Source organism: Cervus elaphus, chromosome 15, assembly GCF_910594005.1.
Source record: "Cervus elaphus chromosome 15, mCerEla1.1, whole genome shotgun sequence".
NCBI lineage: Eukaryota > Metazoa > Chordata > Mammalia > Artiodactyla > Cervidae > Cervus > Cervus elaphus.
This window is the reverse complement of record NC_057829.1, coordinates 26,673,423-26,695,499: the sequence shown is the minus strand read 5'-3', so window position 1 is coordinate 26,695,499 and position 22,077 is coordinate 26,673,423. Positions and strand designations below refer to the sequence as shown.

The 22,077-nt window shown below is 40.9% G+C and overlaps 1 protein-coding gene across 5 annotated transcripts in view; it reads right to left on the bottom strand.

The window, feature by feature from the left end:
* The window catches only part of SGPL1 (sphingosine-1-phosphate lyase 1), a 75,256-nt gene that overhangs the window by 20,147 nt on the left and 33,032 nt on the right, over window positions 1-22,077 (bottom strand). For all 5 annotated transcript variants that reach the window (XM_043926595.1, XM_043926592.1, XM_043926593.1 and 2 more), the window contains 3 exons: window positions 10,077-10,242; window positions 4,836-4,903; window positions 1,346-1,493 (listed from right to left, as the gene is read on the bottom strand). In XM_043926595.1, the coding sequence (XP_043782530.1) occupies window positions 1,346-1,493; window positions 4,836-4,903; window positions 10,077-10,242 (382 nt within the window). The remainder of the gene's footprint in view (window positions 1-1,345; window positions 1,494-4,835; window positions 4,904-10,076; window positions 10,243-22,077) is intronic.

Here is a 22,077-nt window from a genome sequence, read left to right as displayed (position 1 = left end):
CAGACCAGAGGTCACCTGCATTTCAAAAGCAGGGTGTGTGCTTTCATTTCCTGTTCTTTTACTGGAGCTGCAGAGCAATGGCCATGGACAGCGACTTAGAAATGGAAGGGAAGCAGATATGAGGCAGCCAACCCAGCACTCATAATCATAGAGATCGTTAATCTACAGGTCTCAGAATGCTAATCCCTGTTTTATATCAAGTATAAATCCTGGACTGTATCTAGTTTTGTATCATCTGATCAAAAATATCATCAAAAATTCAACACATGTCAATTAGAACTTTTAAAATACAGTATGGTACCCTGGATCCTAGAACAGGAGAAAGGACATTATAGAAACCCTGGTGAAATAGGAATAGAATCTGTGGTTTAGGTAACAGCACTGTACCAATGTTAATTTTCTTTTAGTTTTAACAAATGTACCCAGCTTATTTTAGATGTTAACATCAGGAGAAGCTGAATGAGGGGTTTGTGGGAAATCTCTGTATTATCTTTGCAAACTTTCTATAAATCTAAAAAATTATGCCAAATGAAAAAGCCTATGTTTAAGTTATTTGTAATATAATCCTAATTTGTAACAAACATGTTTGCATTAATAATAGTTAACATTTACTGACATTTATTGAGTACCTATTATAAGCCTGGTGCTATATGCTTATATGTATGATCTCATTTAATCTCTACAATTATCCTTTCAGGTAAGTACTACTATTATTATCCTCATTGTAGAGAGACAGATACAGAGGCATAGAGAAGTGAAGTAACTTACCTGAGGTCATCTTGTTAAGTGGCTGAACCAGATGTGAGTCAGGGCTGAGTCCATGAGCTGTACTCTTAACACTAGGCTGCTAAGTGCATTTATCCGTCCTACATGCATACATGTACATGTGTGGGCTTATTACACAAAATACCATTAACATTTTGAGATATATATATATATATATATATATATATATAATCTGTGTTTGTCTTTTGAGGATGAAATTACACTGACTTGTTATTTCTTCTGTGCCTCTAGACAGATTCCATAATTTCTAAAATGAATCTCTATTTCAGTCTTATCACATATTTTGTCTTTCCAAAAGACAAATCTATTTTATTCAGGCTTAGAAAAGAAAATGGAACCAAGTTCCATCTTCTCTGAGATCTGCTTGCTTTATAGGTGAAGAGTGAATCTAAATATAATTTTTAAAAGATGAAATTCAGCCTTTGAGACAGGAGGTGGGCCCTCCTGAGCACAGAAGCACCAGGGACGAACTCTACTTAACCTCTATAAACATCCAATGATGAGCAAGTGACCAGCCACATTAAGGCAGTAGGGAGCATGCGTTTGCTGAGAATCGTACCCTTAGAGCTGTATTCTTTGAGCTTCTCTAGAACTGCAGCCGGGCTCAGACCTTGAGAGGGCAGGGCTTTCACGTAATCTTGGTCCACCTTCAGGAATGACATGTTCTTGCTAATATCTTCCTTGGTCTTGTTCAACTTATCTTGGATCTCCAAAGGTAAGGAAGACAAAGTTAACAGGGAGACAGAATACAGTACTGAGAATGAAGAACCAGTTACATCACCAAACCAACTGCTTGATGCCGGGCACTGCACAAGTGCTTGAGAGCAAGGATGGTACTTTTTCTTAAAGAGATATGCTGACATTTCGACCCTTCAGCTGTTACCTCACCTGGGCAGCAGTCTCTTAGAAGTCTGAAAAGTCAATTTTCTCTCCAAAGGTCAGAGATACACTCAGTTCCCCACCCCACCCCATCCCTTTCCCTTGTCATGTTGTGATCACCAACGCTTTGCTTGGTGTGCATCTGCTGAAGTCAGCACTTCTCTGGGCACCAGTCGGACCTTGTTCGTGCCTTGGCAGCAGCTACAATGTGTGCACCGAAGAAGCCAAGGCAGAACCACAGACGGCAGCCAGAAAGCAGGCCAAGCAGCAGTGAAACAGATTCCCGCGCTCAAGCAAGTGATGGGCTCCCTCACCAGGCATGCCCAAGGACCCACCAGGAACTGGAGGCCCTGCAAGAATCCCCACCCGGAAGAGTAAGGAAGACACGCCGGGAAGAGCCAGGGAGGCTGCCCCTGTCTCCTCAGGCTGACAGCTCGCCCTGCCCACTCTCCAGTGCTAGGAGGCGCTAAGGTCCTTTCTGCCACATAACTTATCAACTATGGTTATTTTGCTTCCATCCTCTTCAGACATGTTCTTTCATTCCTTCACTTAGTAAACACTTGTTGAACTATGCAACAGGGATACACAGGGGAAAAACAAACTTAGGCAGTACACAGCTTAGGTGGGGTGGGACTAAGTCCTGTCCTGAAGCTTATCTTTAAGCATCACAGTCAGAAAATAAAGGTCATGAAAAGTGCTAGGGTTAGGGGCGAGGGGAGGAACAGAGCAGACAGGAAGAATGCAGCAGAGGCTGCTATTTGTAATGAGACACTCTTGGTTTGTAGATTTAGGGAAGAGTGGCTATACATTATGATTTGTGTGTGTTACAGTGACATGGTTTCAGCAATATGTCTGTTAAAGTTTTATGTCTTATTCCAAACATTTAGGTTGTCTCATCTCTAGCAGTGGATGATTAGAATCCAAGATGGTCTTCTTAGATGTGGCCCTCAATAAAACCACAGGGAAAGCCACTCCTTTAGAACATGTCTGCAACAGTCTTATCAGGCAGGCACTAGCAGGAAGAACAGGGCACACTCCTGGACAATGCCAGGGCAGCATGTGATGGACATGAAGCTATTTTTTAGATTTAGATAAAGAACTGTGCTGCACAAGTGTACCCAGAACTATGAAAGCTGGGCTTCCATGCACAGATGATGCTACTGTAATAAAACAGACAAAAATGACCATCAGAGGCATATCAGAAAGCACAGCAAGCACTTCCTCACATCACCTCATCAATTCTTGCCTCAGAAGCTCCACTGCATTTTAATTTCTTCACAGCATTTATCTCAAAGGGAAATTCATATGTGTTTGCTTCCTTATTCATTTTCTGTCTTTCCTTAGTACTGAAATGTAGATTCCATGTGGGAAGGGCATGGCCTCCCAAGTGGTCCTGCACTATGTCCCCAGCACCCGGAATGGTACCTAACGCTGAGCAGATGCTCAACGGATGAGGGAGGGACACACACACTCGCTCAGAACAAGTAACTTTCGAATCTGCACCTCAAAACTCTGCATCTGAAGGGTGAAAGGTGATTATACATTTTCTAAGTACCCTCCAATGCTGTTGTATTTACCGAATAATATAATTGAATAGTATCTTCCAATGCTGATATATAAATTTAATGGGTTCTGGAACCCCAACATTCATTTGTTATCAAAATTAGAAATGGAAGGAGCAAAGTGTAATTAATAAGGGCAGGGAAAAAATACAGGAAATGATAAGGGGAAACACTCTTATCCCTTGTAATCAGCCTATCCTCGGTATCCTTCCTCTCCCCTGCTCTTTGTTCTCTAATGACTACAGTAGACTAATTTTAGGGCTTAATATGATTAAGGGTCAAATAAAAGCCCTCATTTCTCTCCTTCACCAGCTGTTATTACTTCCACTTCCCCACAGGAAATGAACCTAAAAATACAAAGTTCTGGAAGAGTTCACACAGTGGTCTGAATGGACATCAGTCAAAGGCTGGAACTAACTGCCATCTTTTCTGATTTGGCCAGGAAAGGGGGAAAGGAACTGAAAGCCAAAAATGAAAGAAAGCTTGCAGGAAAGCTGAGGGGGAGGGTGGGAAGCAGGGGAGATGAAGCCATCAGGGCCGTGTGCCCTCGTTAGAGCCCGCAGTGGGGCCGGCCCTGTTTGTCTTCACCTGTGATAAAGAACCGGGGGGAAGGTAGAAGCGACTGGCTCATCCTGAGCGTGGGTGAGGTCAGAGAGGAGCCAGTGAAGGGAACGGACTAGACTACAGATATGAACAAAGAGCAAGAGAACAGCTCTGCCCTCTAGGTTTCTGAACCTGGGATCAGCAAACTACAGGCCTAATCAAACTACAGGCCGAGTGTGGACTGTGGCTATGAAGAGATTCTTGCTGCAACACAGGCCCACTCCTCCACCCACTGTTCTATTGCTGCTTTCCCTCCACAGGGACAGAGCTGAAAATGCTTCACATCCAGCCCGTTACAGAGAAAGCCTGCCAACCCTGAACCATGTAAGCACTCAATCCCTGCTAAGTATCTAAATTCAGCTCAGCCAAATATTGCTCCACTTCCCTCGCAGCTCAGTTGGTAAAGCATCTGCCTGCAGTGCAGGAGACCTGGGTTCGATTCCTGGGTCGGGAAGATCCCCTGGAAAAGGAACTGGCAACCCACTCCAGCATTCTTGCCTAAAGAATCCCCATGGACAGAGGAGCCTGGCAGGCTATACAGTCCATGGCATCGCAAAAGTTGGACACGACTCAGCGCCTAAACCGCCACCACCAAATATTTTTCCAAAGTTTCCTGTCACTTCTGTCAGGTTGTCTAATTTCAAATTTTTCCTGAACAGACATCTCCTTTCTCCTCTGGTCAAATATGGTGGAGAAAGAGTGATGTCTCGCTTCTCAGTCGTGGCACTTCTGGCGTTCTGAGTCTGACGGGTCTCCACTGCGTGGCCTGCCCTGCACCCTGGAGGATGTTTAGCAGCATCCCTCACCCCATCCATTCAATGCCCAGAGCACCCACCTCCTCTTCTGATATCCAAAAATATCTCCAGACATGGTCAAACGTTTCTTGGAGGTGGGGGACAAAACGCACCCATCCCCCTTGAACTCCTAGCTTTAGTAATTAGAAAGAAAGGTGTGATGATCATGGGGGAGGGAAGCAGTAGGGAAAAGTGAAATGACTCTGCCTACCTGACGACCAATGATAGGCATCTTCCGGATAAGCTTAAAACATCTCTTCTTAAACCTTGACCATAAACCTAAAAGAAACAAATGGTTCTGTTGAAATTCCCATGGATTATTACCTGACAGTCATAATGTATGAACTATTCAATATTCAGCATGTTCTCTGTAATCACACTTGCCTTCAGATTACAAAGGTAGTTTCTTTAAAAAAAACTTTTAATTTTTGAACAAGTAATATATTACAACATGGTTCAAAAAAATAAACACACACACACACTCTCATCTATCCCCCAGACCCTCATCCTACCCCCAGGTTAATACTACTACCACTAGTTTCTAGATACCCTTCTAGAGTTTCTGTATGCATACACAAGCAAGAGTGAAGACACGTTCTTGTCTGTCTCTTTTACACAATGGGTAGCACACTCCAGCACTGCACTAGACCTGTTCTACTCAGCAGCAGTCTTTTAAAGACCAGTGCTCCCTAATGCATTCTTACAACTGTAAAGTATTCCATTAGACGGACGTACCTTGGTTTATTTAACCTGCCCTTTCCTGATGGAAACTTAGGTTGTTTCTGATGTCTGTTACAAACCACGCTGAAATGCTTAGCCTTGTAACACATGCTGTACTGCATAATGAGAACGTACCTACAGGTAAGTTCCCAGAAACAGAACTGCTGGCCCAAGTGTACCGCAGAGTTCCTCACCTTCCCAAGGTTTCTAGGTGCCCAACATTTCTCTCCCCTGCCTCAAAACAAATGACCAACCCACGCATCTTCTCAGAATCTGTGCTCTAGTCTCTCATTCAACACATATCCCAACAACATTTTCTGGACCTAAAAAGGCTTTCAGATATCATGGACACAAATCAGACATTCTGTTGGGCAGTACATAGGACAAATCTCAAATTCTGATCCTGTAAATTACAATTATTATAAATACATGGCATCTAAACACACGGTCATGCCTTTTAATGAATTCACATACAGTATCTCAACTGACTCCAACAGCAAGATTTTGAGGCCAGCATAGAAGGCACTACCTACTATCCAAGGGCAGCTGAGGATCAAAGCATTAATAACTTGCTCAAGACCGAGGATCATATCAGTGATGGGGCAAGGATTTAACTGAAATCTGTTTTTCTAGTCCTAGACTCCCAGGACTGTATACTGCTTCACATGCACAACAGAATTTTCAGTTACCCCAAATGAGTTTCAAAGGAATCTAGACCTAAGCTTTCTGCAAGGATACAAGTCATGAACTGAATGAACTTTGCCGCTGTCCTAGGAGATCTGGGTATTCCAATTTCCTTGCCCAGAAGTAGCTTTCAACAGCCAAAGAAGGTGTCTTCACCATCTATGGGTATTTATTAAATGATGCTATGCATCTTTACTAGTAGTTTTTGCCTAGGTTGCATCCCTAAGGGCCTAGCACTGAGGTTAACACTCTGTAAATGTCTGGGACAAAACCAGGTATCTAAGACACAGGCTGACTAAGACAAACGGCTGAAACCAGTTACTTTTTGCTTAGAGTATTTCCTTTCAGTCCTGAAATCTTACGGTACACAGAATATTGTATTCTCTTCTCATTTACAGTATTTCTACATTTATTAAAAATTCTTCCAAAGTGTATTTTTAAATGTCACCACAACAAGCCATCAAACGAGCAGCATTTAGTGTTAGATGGTTCAGCTGCTTGTTATTTGATTATTTCTAACAGTGTTAAAGCTGTAAAGATTCAGCACTATTCCCTATTTTAATGGATAAAACAATTAATTAATGAGGTAGAAAGAAATCTAAAAATCAGCAAGCTGAATCAGGTGTCTGAAAGTACATTAATGTGACTGGGTGGAGAAGAACACATAATTTTGTGAAATCTGTGAGATAACAGGGTACAGAGTAAAAAGAACAGAATACAGACCAGAGACAGGGAAATTAAGAATGAAAAGACCATGTGGTCAAGACCTAAAAAGATTATCTCCAAAGTAAAAGTCAAGAATTGGGAGAGTGGGACTAACAGAAGGTACACTACCATGTACAGAACAGGTAACTAATGAGAACCGACTGTGTAGCTCAGGGAACTCCAACACAGTGCTGTGTGTGACCTGAATGGGAAGGAGATCAAAACAAGCGTGTACACGGACAGCTGATTCACTTTGCTGGGCAGCGGCAAGTGACACAACATTGTAAAGCAACCACACTGCGATGAGTTGATTTCTTTAAAAAGTAGAAGTCCCCAGAGGTGCAAAAAGAAAAGTAACGAGAAAGTTCTAAGGTAATAAAATAGGAAATGCCAGTGTAAGAACAACAATGCACGCCTCTTTTTAGTTTACAAATCCCTTTCACACCAGTGATGCCACTCAAGCCTCACAGCACTCTCTGACTGGGTAAAGCAGTATGAGTGTGCCCATTTCACTGCGAGGAAACCCTAACAGGTTCAAGGGCACTGCCCAAGGTGCCATGGCTAGAAACCTCCTCCCACCACAGAACTCTGATTTCTACCGATGAACTACAGACAATCCCACAGGTAAAACCAACATCAATGAGGAAGGATGTAAGCTGAAAACCACAGAGGAGAAGTAAAAAATAGATCACGCCTTAGAAGACTGCCAACCCTGCCCTACGCTCCTGCCGAGTCCAGTTCTTATCTACCTGTGTCCATCCTGTGTTCCACAATTACCCTCTCTCCCTCAGAAGGGTACCCAGAATTTGAAGATCAGCAAAATTTATCACTAGTCGGACTTTAGACTCCTCTAGGGCAATATACCAAAAGGAACTCGATGCTCACTAATATACAGAATACTTCTATGTGAGCAAGGTGCTGAAAAAATTGGAAATTCTATCAAATACCTGATCTCTGGAGGGAAGACATTTCCGTGTCTAAAGTTCAAGTTGGAAGTTATAAAATAAAAAGTGTGTTGTGTATTTAAGCAGTATGAAATTGCCAAAAAATTAAAAAAAAAAAAATTGCCAATATTCAGCAATTTTCAAACTACAAAATTAATTTTGTATGATTCAGATATAGAAAGAGATGGGTGCGTGCATGATCAGTTGCTCAGTCGTGTCCAACTATTGGCAACCCCATGGACTGGAGCCTGCAGGCTTTTCTGTCCATGGAATTTTCCAGGCAAGAATACTGGAGCAGGCTGCCATTTCCTACTCCAGAGGATCTTCCCAACCCAGGGATCGAACCCACATCTCCTGTGTCTTCTGTATTGGCAGGCAGATTCTTTACCACTGAGCCACCTGGGAAGCCACAGACAGACACACAGATACATAAACAGTGGTTATCTCTAGGTAACAAGATTTTAATTTTATTCTTATGGTTTACCATATTGCCTGATTTTATACAATGAAAATGTACTGCTTTTATAGTAAGAAAAAATGTTACTAAAACCATGCAATGGCTTGGAGTTCATGAAGATTTAGATGGCACATACCATTAACACACTGCTAGTATTAGTTTTCTCATGGCGTACTCAGAGCTAGCACATATTTCTGAACACTAAAGGCAGGTAAGTTAAGTACCAGGACCTCAGATGGCTGAGCTTCTACTATGGGTTAAACAAAATGGACACAGGCACCGTGGGCTGAACAATGGGAAATACAAGTAAATACCTAAAGCTAATACCCAGCATATCGAGGAAATATAAGCCTTAAAGTCTCTGACCATAGTTCAGATTTACGAATGTGCCACTTTAAAAGGAAAAAGCACACAGAATAGTGAATGCCAGGAGCTGAGGAGAGAAAGTAGTGGGAAGTTCAAGTTTCATGGGCACAGAGCCTACAATTATGAGAAAGGTCTAGAGATGGATGGTGGTGATGGCTCCATAACAATGTGAATGTTCTTAATGTCACAACTTTCCACTTAAAAATGGGTAAAATGATACATTTTATGTTCTGTATATTTCATCACAATAAAAAAAAGCAAGAACTGCTACTCCTTAGAACCCTCTGCAATCAGACAGGATGGTGGGCGGCACTGAATCAAATGCTTCCCAGGAAAGGAATAAGCCTGAGCAGAAGGACAAGGGCTGCGTCTGTTTCCAAACCATGGAGCAAATGAAGCACAAGGGTTAGTCTGTCCAATCTGTCATGAATTTATGAGAAAGTCTTGCAAGCACTAGGAGCAGAAACTGAGGACATTTCATCTCTACTTTAATTAAGTGCAATGTTAACTCTGCTATAACTTGGCAATGTGGCAGAGTGTTACCGGATGGCTGGCTAATCTTCATGGTAAAGGGATAAAACAGAATCTGGCCTCTAAGCTGACTTTCCTAGGGGAATAAGAAAAAAAGAACAAGAAAATATCAGTTGAAGAGCCCCTTCACATAGATGTTATCAGGGAAGCAAATAGTTAACAGAAATTTTAAACAGATGAGAAATGATAAGCAAGTCTCATCAATGTTACTAACTCAGATACCCTACTATAGGTGAGGAAGGGGTGCAAGGGCATGTACAGAACACCCAGCACCTCTCCTACCATTGACTTACCCAACACAGCCCACAGGGGAAGAATTTGTAAGCAGGTAACACACAACCAGGTGGTGGGGGTGAGGGTGGGGGTGCAGGGGACATGAGCAGGGTCTTAGGAAGGATGGAAGATGGACAAACTGATCACTAAAAAACCTCTCAGTTTCCACACTCCCTGAGGAGTGGCCTTCTCTTCCCCATCAGTCTGGCTCCTGGAGTCCCTACCCAGGAAGCTCAAAGTGTGCTGTCTCCTGACAGCAGAGGTTCAATTCCAAGAGGACAGGGACCCTGTATTACTTGTACTGTACAGATATCTCTAGAGCATGGCAGTGCCTAACACACAGCAGACGTTCCAATGGTCACTGCATGGGTGCTGTTCCAATTTCACATAATCTTTACCGAAAAGACAGCCTACAGTGAAAGCAATAAATCCATGCTTGGAGAACGCCGGGTGACACAATTATGTTTTAGGCAAGAAAGTAAAAGTGAAGAGGGTCTGAGCCACACTCTGTGAATCCTTACGATAACTAACTAATCTCTCAGGGGTTTTAATGTAAGCTGCCAATCCAGAAAAATCAACATGAACAGTTACAGTCACACAAGAGTCCTATTAAAACTTTACTAGTCAGAAGGCAATGCCCTTTCTATCTAAACAGATTTTAAAAATCAGAACCAAACCAACCAGGCAAGAAGTCAGCCCAATCCATTAGCCCCGAGTTCCAAAGCTGGTGTTAACGCCACTGTACCTTTACAGAGCGGGGCAGCATACTTACTCTCTGGCTGGAAGACAAACTCATACACCCAGACTATCAGCAGAGTCCACGCGACACTCCATGCAATCAGCTGCCAGGGCTCATACTGGGTGCAGTGCCTGTTCACGTAGTTCTTGGCCTTTGTGGAATATACTTCCAAAATCTCGAAGTAGGGCTCAAAGGCCTTCTAGAAATACAAAAGAAAATATATATATATTACTTTGAGAGAGAGAAAGGAAGTCTGTTCTTAGTTTGTTCTTCAGCCCTTATTTTTTCAAGGGCAAGGCCATTCATGATGTGGCCCTACCCCAGCAGTAATCTTATCATCCTCTAAAGTCTGCAAAGCTTCTGCTCCAGGAACTGCAGCGGACACTGCCCCTTAACAGACATGTGGACTTTGACAAAGTTTTTGATCCTCTGTCTGTAAAATAAAAGGTTAAGCTGGGTCATCATTTCAGCTCTAAAACTTCTAGAAGACTGCAGGATTTACTGTCCTACTATCTTCTTTGTTGGCTGCACCGGGTCGCTGCAGTGGCACAGGCTTTCTCCAGTCGTGGCACATGGTCTTAATTGCCCCACGGCATGTGGTATCTTAGTTCCCTGACCAGGGATCGAATCCACATTCCCTGCATAGGAAGGTGGATTCTTAACCACTGGACTACCAGGGAAGTACCCATCCCATTATCTTAACTCAAACTAATCCTCTCAATATGTCTTTTTCTTCTTCTCTTCTTTATCTGAATCTTTCCCAATCTTTAACCCAAAAGGCAAACAGACAACTTATTGGAAAAGTCCCCGATGCTGGGAAAGACTGAGGGCAGAAGGAGAAGAGGACATCAGAGGATGAGACGGCTGGATGGCATCACTGATGAAATGAACATGAACCTGGGCAAACTCCGGGAGATGGTGAAGGACAGGAAGGCCTGACATGCTGCAGTCCATGGCGTCACAAAGAGTCAGACACGACTGGGCAACTGAACAACAACACAACCCAAAAGGCAGCAGACTGCTTCTGTAAAAGGCCACAGGGTAAACATTTTAGGTGCTACGGGCCAAACGTCTGTGTCACAACTATTCAGCTCTGCGGCCGCAGCAAACGCAGCCACAAAACAGAGGGTGAAGACTTGAAGGGAGCCGTGTTCCAACAAAATTTAATTCCAGATGCTAAAACTTGAATTTCATGTAATTTCACAATCACAAAATACTCTAAAAACAATTGCAAAATTAAAGCATCATTCTTAGCTCACAGGCTATACAAAAACAGGCAGCAGGCAAGGTTTGGCCCATGGACCATAGTCCATCCATCTCTGCTCTAAGGCCCCATTTGACAAAAACTCTTAAGGCAAGGAACTGTATCTTACGATGTGAATCACTCACAACAGCTAGCACAAGCAAGGAAAAAACCCTCTCCTCTGAAAAGGCACCATAATACCCAACTCATGACAGCAAATCTCTTGTCAAGCATTCAGTTGTGCCTCAACACAGACAATGTGCAGCGCAGTCGCCTTGTGACCCTCATCTCCCTGCACGGTTGGGTCCCGGAAGACTGACCAGATCCCAGTCACATTCACAAGCCCCCCGAGTGCCCCAGACAAAATAAGTTCATCTTTAGTTTCCCATTCATTCCCTTTCTCAACATTTATGAAGGTTCTCCAGTGTTTAAGGCATTAAGCTGGGGGAACATCAAGGTAAATGGTGTAAGTTCTTGCCCTTACTGAGCTTACAATCTAATGAGAGAGGCCCATACGTACACACGCAGACACACATGGGCACACACATATATAAGTGAGTAATCAGAACTATTCAGGATAAACACTATAAAAAGGATGCTGAGAGAGATCACTAAAAAAGGCCTACCTACCTCTACCTGTGGGGAGATGAGGAAGACAAGACAGAGGATAAAATCTAGAGAATGACCAAAGAAAAGTCTTTAGGCAGAAAAAAAAAAACAAAAAACAACTCATACCCAGAAGAGAGAATAACAGCTGCAAATGCATAAAGGAGTCTGGGAATGGCAGAAAGCTCTGTGCAGTAACAGCACACACAAGATGAGGGCAGAGACTGTATTCCGTCTTCTCCAGAATTCATCCTCAACATATAGCATGGTGCCCGGCAGACAGTCTGTACTGAACAAAGGCTTGGACAGTGGCTGACAGAGACCAAGTGAATGAGGGAGCACATCAAGTTACAAGAGAACCGAGGCTAGGAGAAGTACACTAGGTCCAGATTTAAATTGGTCTTTAAAAAAAAAAAAAGCACAGAGACTGGAAGTATAAATTGACAGGTACTTTTGTAAGTGATTTGTCAGTATCTATTAACATTTTAAATGTACACTCATTTTGACTCAGTAATTCCAATTTTTGGTATCTACCTGTTTGTATCTATGTGCATTTTCAAGAACATACACTTTGTGACAGCAAAAGAAAAAATATAAATAAACATAAACATCTACTGATAGAGAAATGGTTAAATAAATTATAATATATACATTTTATATACCCATTCTTAGCAGCATTAAAAAGAAGACAGATTTAAATGAACCACAATGAAAATTTTCCAGAACACGGTGTAGAGTTTAAGAAAAAAACAAACTGAAGAACAAATAAAAACAAAACAAAATGCATGGGTTACTAATCAAGAGAGCGATTTTTTTAAAGATAACTTCATGGGAAAGGAATAGAAACAGGACAGAGATTAGAGACAAAAAATTTTAGTTAAGAGGACTGCTGAAATAGTCCAAAACAGAAATAAACTGGGTTTGACCTTAAGAGCTATATATCGGGGTCAAAAAAACAGCACAATTTGAAAAATAATTTTAGAGGCAGAACAAACAGGGTTAGGTGACTTATTAGACATAGGAAGTACAGAGATAATTCCAGATTCTCAAATTCATGTTTGAGAGACTGGGTAAGCAGTGACAGCATTAACTGTGGTAGACAAGAGGGAGGGGAGCTGAAGATGGTGGAGGAGATTGTGAGAAAAAGACAATGCTGCTGGCTTACATTCCTGTTGGCAATCTACATGCGATGTTATAGCAGTAGCATGAAAGCTTAGAAGGAAGATGCGCAGTTCAACTAATGTTTGCTGAAAACATTTATGCCCTTAGCAATTAGGCTATGGTATACAGTAATTAGCACTGGGCAAGTCCTGGGTCCCCAGAGGGCTATCCATAGAAACACAGCTTATCTGCAGCCCCCTCCCCACAGTTCCTGGTAGCCATTCCCTAGAGCCCACTGTTGCTATCAACAATCAACCCCGCACAGCAGTGGCGGTGCTGGCTGAGACCTGAGAAAGATCACAGGAGTCTACCATCATCGAAGGTATGTCACAGTTTCGATTATTACAGAGCATCTTCTGGTGTTAGAGCTGTGATAAAGCCAAATGGTTAAATAGTGTGTATGAATGGGACGAGAGGAGAACCATCATTCCAGCTTTTCAGATCACTTTTTCCTCTGGTGATTCTAATTCCTAGTTCACCCATAAAATAAAGAGTTTACCAATGTCAGACGGTAACTGTGGATGTTATCACAGCACTGACTGAACAAAAAAGTAACATAACTAGTATTAGGGAAAGAGCAAAGGATCAACAAATGCAGACTATTAATAATTCCATCGTTAAAAGCCTATTAAAATACAAAGGCATTCCTTGCTAACATTTACAAAACTATAATCAGCAGAAGTATATTTTCTTTGTAATTGCTCTGAGAAGATAATGGGAATCCATGAATTTGAAGTCTCTGACTACATCTCCTTAAGCACAGAGAAACACCTCTTAAGGAGATGTATTTCTATATTCTCTTATTCCAATGATAGAATGCTACTGTACTTGGACGAGTCCTAGCAAGTTTTCTGAATAGGTAACTAGTTGCTCACAGAAATTACACCTCCTGCCCTCATTCCAAGGTCCTTTTAGGTCACCACAAACAACCTAGGCTCAGTCCTCAATGAAGAAGCCCGTCACAACACTGACAGCTCGCTGCCTGAAAGGGCTCTGCGGGGGTAATGTTTGCCATCTCCTTGGAAAAAAGGAGGAGGCAGTTCCTCGGAACCTTGCGAACAGCACCAACCCCAGGCTGGATTCTGATGCAATAAACCAGCCCTGGGGAAGTACGCAATCTAAACGCTGAAGAGAACTTTAGAGACCAAACCCATGTTTTCATTTTATAGATGCCCTGAAGTGAAACGGGGTACCTAAGCTCATCCGGATGGGCTTGAGTTACAGCAGAGGCTAGGAAACCAGTCCTCTTTCAATTCTGCATCCTCAGCGTCACAGGCAGAGAAGGACTAAACACATCACAATCCAGTGCCACTCCAAGGATTTTCTTTCCACAATTTATGCTCTGGGTAGAATACACCTTGGATATATGGTAACACACAACTACAGAGGCTTCTGTTTATTCCAGCTTAATCTCTACACTGTGTCTCTGGAAATACAAGAGCTATGAATGATCATCTACGAAGGCCACTAGCTTATTGTACAACTCCAGGAAAATTATTTCACCTGTCTGTGACTCTATTTCTTTATCTAGAAGGGACACAGAATATTCACTAAATAGAGTCTATGTGTATGCGTCTGTGGGTGAGTGTCAGTGTGATCTATTCAGCAAGGATCTTCTTGGTACTGGTGAAACTTTCACCAAAAAAGCATTCTCTCCTTCACACTTTGTTAGAAAACTGGAAATGTATTCTTTTTTTTTTTTCTTTTTTTTTAATTTTTTTATTAGTTGGAGGCTAATTACTTCACAACATTTCAGTGGGTTTTGTCATACATTGATATGAATCAGCCATAGATTTACACTTATTCCCCATCCCGATCCCCCCTCCCACCTCCCTCTCCACCCGATTCCTCTGGGTCTTCCCAGTGCACCAGGCCGAAGCACTTGTCTCATGCATCCCACCTGGGCTGGTGATCTGTTTCACCATAGATAGTATACATGCTGTTCTTTTGAAACATCCCACCCTCACCTTCTCCCACAGAGTTCAAAAGTCTGTTCTGTATTTCTGTGTCTCTTTTTCTGTTTTGCATATAGGGTTATCGTTACCATCTTTCTAAATTCCATATATATGTGTTAGTATGCTGTAATGTTCTTTATCTTTCTGGCTTACTTCACTCTGTATAAGGGGCTCCAGTTTCATCCATCTCATTAGGACTGGTTCAAATGAATTCCTTTTGACGGCTGAGTAAAATTCCATGGTGTATATGTACCACAGCTTCCTTATCCATTCATCTGCTGATGGGCATCTAGGTTGCTTCCATGTCCTGGCTATTATAAACAGTGCTGCGATGAACATTGGGGTGCATGTGTCTCTTTCAGATCTGGTTTCCTCAGTGTGTATGCCCAGAAGTGGGATTGCTGGGTCATATGGCAGTTCTATTTCCAGTTTTTTAAGGAATCTCCACACTGTTTTCCATAGTGGCTGTACTAGTTTGCATTCCCACCAACAGTGTAAGAGGGTTCCCTTTTCTCCACAGCCTCTCCAGCATTTATTGCTTGTAGACTTTTGGATAGCAGCCATCCTGACTGGTGTGTAATGGTACCTCATTGTGGTTTTGATTTGCATTTCTCTAATAATGAGTGATGTTGAGCACCTTTTCATGTGTTTGTTAGCCATCTGTATGTCTTCTTTGGAGAAATGTCTGTTTAGTTCTTTGGCCCACTTTTTGATTGGGTCATTTATTTTTCTGGAATTGAGCTGCAGGAGTTGCTTGTATATTTTTGAGATTAATCCTTTGTCTGTTTCTTCATTTGCTATTATTTTCTCCCAATCTGACGGCTGTCTTTTCACCTTACTTATAGTTTCTTTTGTAGTGCAAAAGCTTTTAAGTTTCATTAGATCCCATTTGTTTAGTTTTGCTTTTATTTCCAATATTCTGGGAGGTGGGTCATAGAGGATCTTGCTGTGATTTATGTCGGAGAGTGTTTTGCCTATGTTCTCCTCTAGGAGTTTTATAGTTTCTGGTCTTACATTTAGATCTTTAATCCATTTTGAGTTTATTTTTGTGTATGGTGTTAGAAAGTGTTCTAGTTTCATTCTTTTGCAAGTGGTTGACCAGTTTTCCCAGCACCACTTGTTAAAGAGGTTGTCTTTTTTCCATTGTATATCCTTGCCTCCTTTGTCAAAGATAAGGTGTCCATAGGTTCGTGGATTTATCTCTGGGCTTTCTATTCTGTTCCATTGGTCTATATTTCTGTCTTTGTGCCAGTACCACACTGTCTTGATGACTGTGGCTTTGTAGTAGAGTCTGAAGTCAGGCAGGTTGATTCCTCCAGTTCCATTCTTCTTTCTCAAGATTACTTTGGCTATTCGAGGTTTTTTGTATTTCCATACAATTATAAATATATATGCACCCAACATAGGAGCACCGCAATATGTACGGCAAACACTAACGAATATGAAAGAGGAAATTAATAGTAACACAATAATAGCGGGAGACTTTAATACCCCACTCACAACTATGGATAGATCAACTAAACAGAAAATTAACAAGGAAACACAAACTTTAAATGACACAATGGACCAGCTAGACCTAATTGATATCTATAGGACATTTCACCCCAAAACAAGCAACTTCACCTTTTTCTCAAGTGCACACGGAACCTTCTCCAGAATAGATCACATCCTGGGCCATAAATCTAGTCTTGGAAAATTCAAAAAAATTGAAATCATTCCAGCCATCTTTTCTGACCACAGTGCAGTAAGATTAGATCTCAATTACAGGAAAAAAATTGTTAAAAATTCAAACACCTGGAGGCTAAAGAACACGCTTCTGAATAACCAACAAATCATAGAAGAAATCAAAAAAGAAATCAAAATATGTATAGAAATGAATGAAAATGAAAACACAACAACCCAAAACCTATGGGACACTGTAAAAGCAGTGCTAAGGGGAAGGTTCATAGCATTACAGGCTTACATCAAGAAACAAGAAAAAAGCCAAATAAATAACCTAACTCTACACCTAAAGCAATTAGAGAAGGAAGAAATGAAGAACCCCAGGGTTAGCAGAAGGAAAGAAATCTTAAAAATTAAGGCAGAAATAAATGCAATAGAAACTAAAGAGACCATAGCAAAAATCAACAAAGCTAAAAGCTGGTTTTTTGAAAAAATAAACAAAATTGACAAACCATTAGCAAGACTCATTAAGAAACAAAGAGAGAAGAACCAAATTAACAAAATTAGAAATGAAAATGGAGAGATCACAACAGACAACACTGAAATACAAAGGATCATAAGAGACTACTACCAGCAGCTCTATGCCAATAAAATGGACAACTTGGATGAAATGGACAAATTCTTAGAAAAGTATAACTTTCCAAAACTGAACCAGGAAGAAATAGAAGATCTTAACAGACCCATCACAGGCAAGGAAATCGAAACTGTAATCAAAAATCTGCCAGCAAACAAAAGCCCAGGACCAGATGGCTTCACAGCTGAATTCTACCAAAAATTTAGAGAAGAGCTAACACCTACCTTACTCAAACTCTTCCAGAAAATTGCAGAAGAAGGTAAACTTCCAAACTCATTCTATGAGGCCACCATCACCCTAATTCCAAAACCTGACAAAGATGCCACAAAAAAAGAAAACTACAGGCCAATATCACTGATGAACATAGATGCAAAAATCCTTAACAAAATTCTAGCAAACAGAATCCAACAACATATTAAAAAAATCATACACCACGATCAAGTGGGCTTTATCCCAGGAATGCAAGGATTCTTCAATATCCGCAAATCAATCAATGTAATACACCACATTAACAAATTGAAAGATAAAAATCATATGATTATCTCAATAGATGCAGAGAAAGCCTTTGACAAAATTCAACACTCATTTATGATTAAAACTCTCCAAAAAGCAGGAATAGAAGGAACATACCTCAACATAATAAAAGCTATATATGACAAACCCACAGCAAGCATCACCCTCAATGGTGAAAAATTGAAAGCATTTCCCCTGAAATCAGGAACAAGACAAGGGTGCCCACTCTCACCACTACTGTTCAACATAGTGTTGGAAGTTTTGGCCACAGCAATCAGAGCAGAAAAAGAAGTAAAAGGAATCCAGATAGGAAAAGAAGAAGTGAAACTCTCACTGTTTGCAGATGACATGATCCTCTACATAGAAAACCCTAAAGACTCTACCAGAAAATTACTAGAACTAATCAATGAATATAGTAAAGTTGCAGGATATAAAATTAACACACAGAAATCCCTTGCATTCCTATATACTAACAATGAAAAAACAGAAAGAGAAATTAAGGAAACAATACCATTCACCATTGCAACAAAAAGAATAAAATACTTAGGAGTATATCTACCTAAAGAAACAAAAGACCTATACATAGAAAACTATAAAACACTGATGAAAGAAATCAAAGAGGACACAAACAGATGGAGAAACATACCGTGTTCATGGATTGGAAGAATCAATATTGTGAAAATGGCTATTCTACCCAAAGCAATCTATAGATTCAATGCAATCCCTATCAAGCTACCAACGGTATTTTTCACAGAACTGGAAATGTATTCTTGTAGAGGAAAAAACCAAAACACTTTGCCCAATGAATGTATATAAAATGATACTAAAGGATACCATAAATCTTTTAAAAGTATAATATTAAAGGAAAAAAGATCAACTTTAGTGTGAAGATTCAAACATTAAGCACTTTAAGAAGCTGTCAAATAATGATAAAGCAACCAGACTTCCTCTTTTTCTTTATCCCATTTCCAATCTAAAGGTTTATTCAATAATCCTAATCATTATTAAACAAAAGGCAACTGCTGAAGTGTCTGGGAGCTTGGTAGCATTCTAATACTGAACTCTTTCACCTCCCATGTCATTTCAAGGGAGCAAGACACTTTCGTGAACACGATAGTAGCAGTCTACAAATCTAGTAAATTTGGGGCCTGTTACTTTTTGGAATGAGTTTCAAACTTTCCCAATGCAGTTCCACAGAAATGTATTTTACAACACAAACTAGCATATATAGCAACAGAAGATATAAGAACAAAACAAAAATTTCCAAAATACTTTAGGTACTAGTGACAGACTTACATTTCTTTTCTATTTCTTCCTTCTTTTTAAAGGCTTGGCACTGAATTGATTCTGCATCCCTCTAAATGGATCATGACCTTCAGGCTTAAAACCAGTGTCTTAGAGTGATTTCCCTCCTGGCTTCCTTAAATTTAGAATGTAGTTGTGTAACAGCACAGGAATTAACACTAAGGTTCCACTCAACACAATCTCAATGCTTTTTATACTTAGGGTTTATTTTCTTAACATTTTCACGAGGCCAAGACTATGATGTGACAGAGTCCATCTAAGTCCAGGAGACTCAGAATTCTTCCATCACAAATTACTTTCCTATCAGCACTGACCTACAGATCTCCCCAGTGATATTAACCATTTTCAGTCCTTGAATCCCTTCAAGAGAACATGACTCTCTAAGCAAACTTTGTATAATGGCACCATCCACATCTTCTCTCCCCCTCTCCCCCAGCAAAAACTTCTTTGAGAAACAGTACTGCACTTAATTAACTTCCCAAATATGCAGTGATATTTTTTCCCCATTAAATTTCTTAAATAACAACTTAGACCAGAAGAAGCATTCTAAAAACGACTATCACTCAAAGAAGGTATTTCCAGACCCACAAGGGATGACGCTTCTTTCCTTAATAATAACAATCCTTTCCATTACGGGGAAAGGATTATTATTACTTCTAACCAGCAGAAGGCACCAAAATTATCCAAGGAGCTTTTCTCAGAACAATCCGTCCTAGAGGACTGTACATACAGAGTGGAGCCCAGAAATATATATTTTGGAAAATGTCCCCCAGGTGATGGTGACATCCTCACTTGGTTAGGAACCCTTTCTCTACACCATAACATGGTCCCTTCTCTCCCCATCCCCTACTTTGATAAAAGAAATACTCAGCAATTGAGTTAACATATTACTGTGCTGAGTCGCTCAGTTGTGTCCGACTCTTGGCAACCCCACAGACTGTAGCCCACCAGGCTCCTCTGTCCATGGGGTTCTCCAGGCAAGAATACTGGAGTGGGTTGCCATTTCCTTGTCCAGAACATATTACCAGATGGGCGTAAAAGACATCCACCAAGCTTAACTGGAAGTGTTAAAGCTGGGGCCCAGCCACATCAATTCACTGCTCATGGCTAATATTTATTCTTTGGCGAGATACTAATGATCTAATCTAATTATTAGATACTAATAATCAAAATCCTCTAATAAAAGCACACAACTCAGCACTCAATAGTTTTTCCACAAGAGCCAGAAGAGGTCCGAGCTTTAAAGCAGGAATGGGCTGTTGAGGAAAAGAAAAACCTGTTTTACCCAGTCCACCCACTGTCTTAACGTCTTAAAAACAAATCATACTCTAATGACAGAGACTGCAGTAAGGCCGTGAAATTAAAATAGAGAAGAAAGCCAAAGAGTTAAGAGCTTATTATTACTTTACTTCTACTCTAAAAATAGGAGAAAAAAAGTTAATCGAATCTGATTCTCCTTCAGATTACATTCTGCAGAACTTCAAAGTACAAAGTAAACAGGTAAGAAAACACTATTGTCTTTAGAGCCTCAAAAGGCGTTACAGTTTATCAGCAAAAACAGATCACAAGCCCAAAGGGAAAACTCCCTTGAGTCATTAAAGAAATTGAGCAATAAACCAAACGGCCATTCCAACCAACCAGGCGTGACTGTGTGATACAGAAATGTTTGAAGGGAATGAGTCATCATTTCTTAGGAGGTAAAGAGCAAACCATATACTTCCCCCAAAATTCCGCTATGTAAGGCAAATGATCCAGTATCTGAGAAGTTCATCTCAAAACGCTTAACTGTCCATATTTTCCCTTCCAGTCAGGCCTGGACAGTCAGATAGACATTCTTAGTCCTAGTTCACAGGCCTGACAAGACTGACTGCTCTACACTTTACACTGAGTTATTTGGGCAAAGCACCTCAACCATCACTGGGACACAATCTTGGCCTCAGAGAGGAGACAGCCATGCAATGTAACACAGTTGTTAAGAGTGTATTCACAGAAAATTCAAGCTCCTAAAAGCTGGCAGCCCCAAAGACTACCAAACGGTCGTTGAAAACTTTTTATTCATTTACTTGTGGTCAAGAGCAGGCATCCAGTGAAGACAGATGCTGATTCTGTCAACTGTCAACTCTGAGCACCGCTCTTCTGAAATATATCAAAAAAGACATTATGGGGAGCTTCAACCTAGCAGAGAATACTGAAATACACAAAACTAAGTCCAACAAGCAAAAGGAACAGACTGAGGGATACATGCACACTCAGTCACTTAGGCATGTCTAACTCTTCTCAACCCCATGGACTGTAGTCCTCCAGGCTCCTCTGTCCATGGGATTTTCCAGGCAAGAATACCGGAGCAGGTTGTCATTTCCTACTCCAGAGGATCTTCCTGACCCAGGAATTGAACTGGCATCTCCCATGTCTTCTGTATTTGCAAGCAGATTCTTACCACTGAGCCACCTGTGTTTTCTTGGTAAATACAACCTCAGGCTGAGGGAAATAGGGCAGATGTGGGAGGAAATTGCACTCCGCAAATTTGAGCACATAACGTTACCAAATCTGCAATGAACTCCCAGAGTCTCTCACAGTCAGTAGCTAAATGACTTACTGTGCACATGTACACAAAGTTACCTATCAAAGTACAAAAGAAGTTCATCATCCTTGTAATACTGGAAAGGACCCCTTGGATAATAAGCAAAGTCAAGTGGGAATAATCCCGCATTCTTCACACAAAAATGAGAATTCTTGACTTCCCTGAGAAACTGGGGAAGAAGTAAGTCATCTAGGTTTCTCCCTTCCCATTCTTCTTTTACTAATAGGATTATCCACCTACCTTTGTCAGAGTTAAGATAGCTAGACTTTCCAAATTATAACTAGTTACAGAAATCCCCTCCCTTCAGTAACAGTCACGCAGCTATTAGAGATGAGAAATACTGAACACATGCCCAAAAGTGTAACCTAAGTAAA